The following is a 2,851-nucleotide window of genomic DNA, read 5'->3' on the forward strand; positions in this document are numbered from 1 at the left end:
CAAGTGTCACTGGAAGAATAAAGAATGAGTGATAGTGATGTGCACCCATCACCTATATTGTGCATGCATGTGGATACTATCAATATAATGAATACAGGGGCGGTTATGCATGGATTCCTTTACTCCCAACATATTTATTAAGTTTGTATGGCTTTGTAGGAATGCTATCCTTTTTGGTAGAACCAAGAATAGTGTTGGTGTAAAAGAAAGGCTCAATGCTAAAATAGTTGTAGTTTTTAAACTACTAGGAAAGAAGAGAATCATTTTTCAGGTGGCTTGGAGGCCTAAAAAGTTGATGACATCTCTTTGAAGATTATGTAAACATTGTAGGTAATATAGATCTACTCGCGCATAAAAACGGAAAGATGGTGGGATCAAAAGAAACATTATCGAGATTACTGATTAAGGAACGGGCACTGAACAAAACATGCATATGCTTTTAATTGGAGTGAAATACTCACAATTCTGGAGTTTGTAGAATAAGCTCATGCACAACTCATGTACGTACATATAAGTATTAGAGAGTTATCACACGCGATCATAGAGATTCGAGTAGTATCCGTCATTAATTTGATAATCTATACAATAGTGTAGGTGTTTGAGAGTTTGAAACACAAGGCCACGACAAAGACTACATGTTTGACAGATGTATGAAGCCAAGCTTACATGTACAACTGTGCATGACGTGGTTGTTTACATGCCTAGCTACGTTATTTTACACATAATGAGGGGGCTTTGTACATCCTGGCAACCGCACGTATTCCTATCAAGCATATAATGGCACGATTCATCATTCAACAATTCAGCCCACATGCGCTTGCGGTGCTTGAGCACGAAGCTCTCTACTCTGGAACGAAATTCCTCGCCGCTGAGGCGATTGAGCGCTTCCTTGGGGTCGGCCTGCTGACGAGGACGAGGGCGAACGACGTCGGCGGCGGGACTCATGAAGTTGTGGCCAGTATTGGACATATTGGAGCGATCATATTGGAGCTGCAGGCTGCTGCAGCTTCTCTGCTTCTTCAAAGTTACTGCAGCTGCGGCTGGCTTCTCGAGTGGCCCCCGGTTTATATTGGCCACTGCAGCTGCAGGCATCTCGATACAGTCTCCTGAAGTGGTCGATGACGAGGTCGTAATGGTAGCCGGAGAGGCTGATTTAGACGAATATTCCGGATAATCAATATGATCCTGCAGGACGGCTGCATGAGCCGGCCGGGCTGGCTTCTCGACTGGCAGGTTCATGGCCGCTGCAGCTGGAAGAGTCCTGATGTAGCCTCCTCCAGTGGTCGAGGATGAGGTTATATTGATAACTGAAGAGGGTTTAGATGTATCATGGTCCAGATCCGGATGTTCATGGTCGAAGACGGCTGAAGCTGCAGCTAAGGCCGACTGACCGATCTGATCCTCTGCAGAGAGAGTCGACATCGATTTGATGAAATTGGTCCATTGAGCGATATGAATCTTCTTGAAATTGAGGTACAATCTGGTGCTGATCAGAAAGGCGCCGGGCTTCATTAACAGGATGAGAACTATGAGCAAGCTGAGGAGGAGATTGCCCATGTAATCATGAATCGCCGACAGTTTCATACGACCTACAAATACATGTATATCAGAAGAAGTTCTAGACGTCATAACCTACAGTACCTACGCCTGCTGTCATTTCGGAGGACCTCAGGATATGCTAATTCACTAATACACGGGTAACGCTGAGCATTCTATCGGCATGAGATAACGCAGAGTGTCCACTACGGCAGCTAAGGCAAGTAGTTAGAATGTGCCATACCAGAGAACGGACAACAGAACTTTTGTGGTCGGACAAAAGCACACCTTGGCGATAACTGATAATTGCAGCCATGGCGATGAACCTTATCTCTCTCATAAGCACAGGCCACAGCACCATCAGATTCCCAGCCAATGAAGCCGCGCTGGCAACATACATGAAGAGCTTCGGCCAGCTCGTCTTCGTATCTTTATCATGCGGATTCCTACGGACTGATGTTCTTGCAGACAAGAGGCTTGAACTGAAACCCCAGCAGGCCTTCTTCTCCTCTAACTCATGAACGGCCATTCACAGACGAATTCCCAGACAGAGTGCGATGCGGAAGCGCTGCAAATATTTTCACACACTGATCTTTAGCACTTAGCTGCTAGCTCCGGCACAATTAGTGCAAGTCTCAATTGTGGCTATGGCCGCACATGCATTATATGAAGGATCGTTTCGGAGCCTGCCGCTTGACTGAGAAAGTCAATCCATATTATATATATATAGATATACATATATATATATATGAATTACTGGAGAGGGACAGCTTTCCAATCCAGAAGTGAGTTCTTCTTGTAACACGAAACTGTTACACGACCCACGACACTGGCCGGGGGCCCTTAAGTGATCCACTCATACGTAGAAAAGCGCACATGAGTTTTGACATGGCCAACGCATTATAATTTTCTTATTAGAGGGGCTTGAAACTGCATCTCAAACAGTAGAACAATATGGAGACAATCGTTCTTATGATAATGATATTAGACGTTAATAGAGCTCATGTAAGCTAGAAGTAGAAGGAGAAAATTGTGGATGTGACTCCCTGCAAGGTTTTTATCATTTTTGCTAAATGGCTACGACTCCCTACAGCAAGTAAATGACTGCCAATAGAATGTAAATCTAAGGAACAATAGGCAAATTTTTATACCTTTGGCTATTAAAAAAAAGTTTCCAAACGCATGACAACAAGCTCCCAAATGGCGAATTTGTTCCATCTTAGCGTGAAATTGGCTCCTCTATGCTTTATAGAGGCTTGTGGGAAGACAACCTTTACTTGCCAATAACTTTTTGGCAATCTCATTACAACATGCT

At 44.1% G+C, this 2,851-nt stretch overlaps 1 protein-coding gene across 1 annotated transcript; it reads right to left on the reverse strand.

Annotated features, from left to right (window-relative positions):
- Window positions 1-705: 705 nt before the first annotated feature.
- On the reverse strand, window positions 706-2,154 carry LOC148017319 (uncharacterized). Its single transcript, XM_087662738.1, has 2 exons — window positions 1,825-2,154; window positions 706-1,589 (listed from the first exon to the last, which is right to left on the reverse strand). The coding sequence occupies exons 1-2, from the start codon at window positions 2,063-2,065 to the stop codon at window positions 706-708; spliced, it is 1,125 nt and encodes a 374-aa protein (XP_087518864.1). The 5' UTR covers window positions 2,066-2,154.
- Between the last annotated feature and the right edge of the window lie 697 nt (window positions 2,155-2,851).

Source organism: Lygodium microphyllum, chromosome 22 (assembly GCF_053477565.2).
Source record: "Lygodium microphyllum isolate KBCC chromosome 22, Lygodium_microphyllum_v1.1.10, whole genome shotgun sequence".
In the NCBI taxonomy this organism is placed as follows: Eukaryota; Viridiplantae; Streptophyta; class Polypodiopsida; order Schizaeales; family Lygodiaceae; genus Lygodium; species Lygodium microphyllum.

Coding starts and splice junctions, on each gene's coding strand:
- LOC148017319 (XM_087662738.1), bottom strand. CDS start 2,065: ATGGCCGTTCATGAGTTAGAGGAGAAGAAGGCCTGCTGGGGTTTCAGT. Junction 1,590..1,824: donor AATTATCAGTTATCGCCAAG/GTGTGCTTTTGT, acceptor ATGTATTTGTAG/GTCGTATGAAACTGTCGGCG.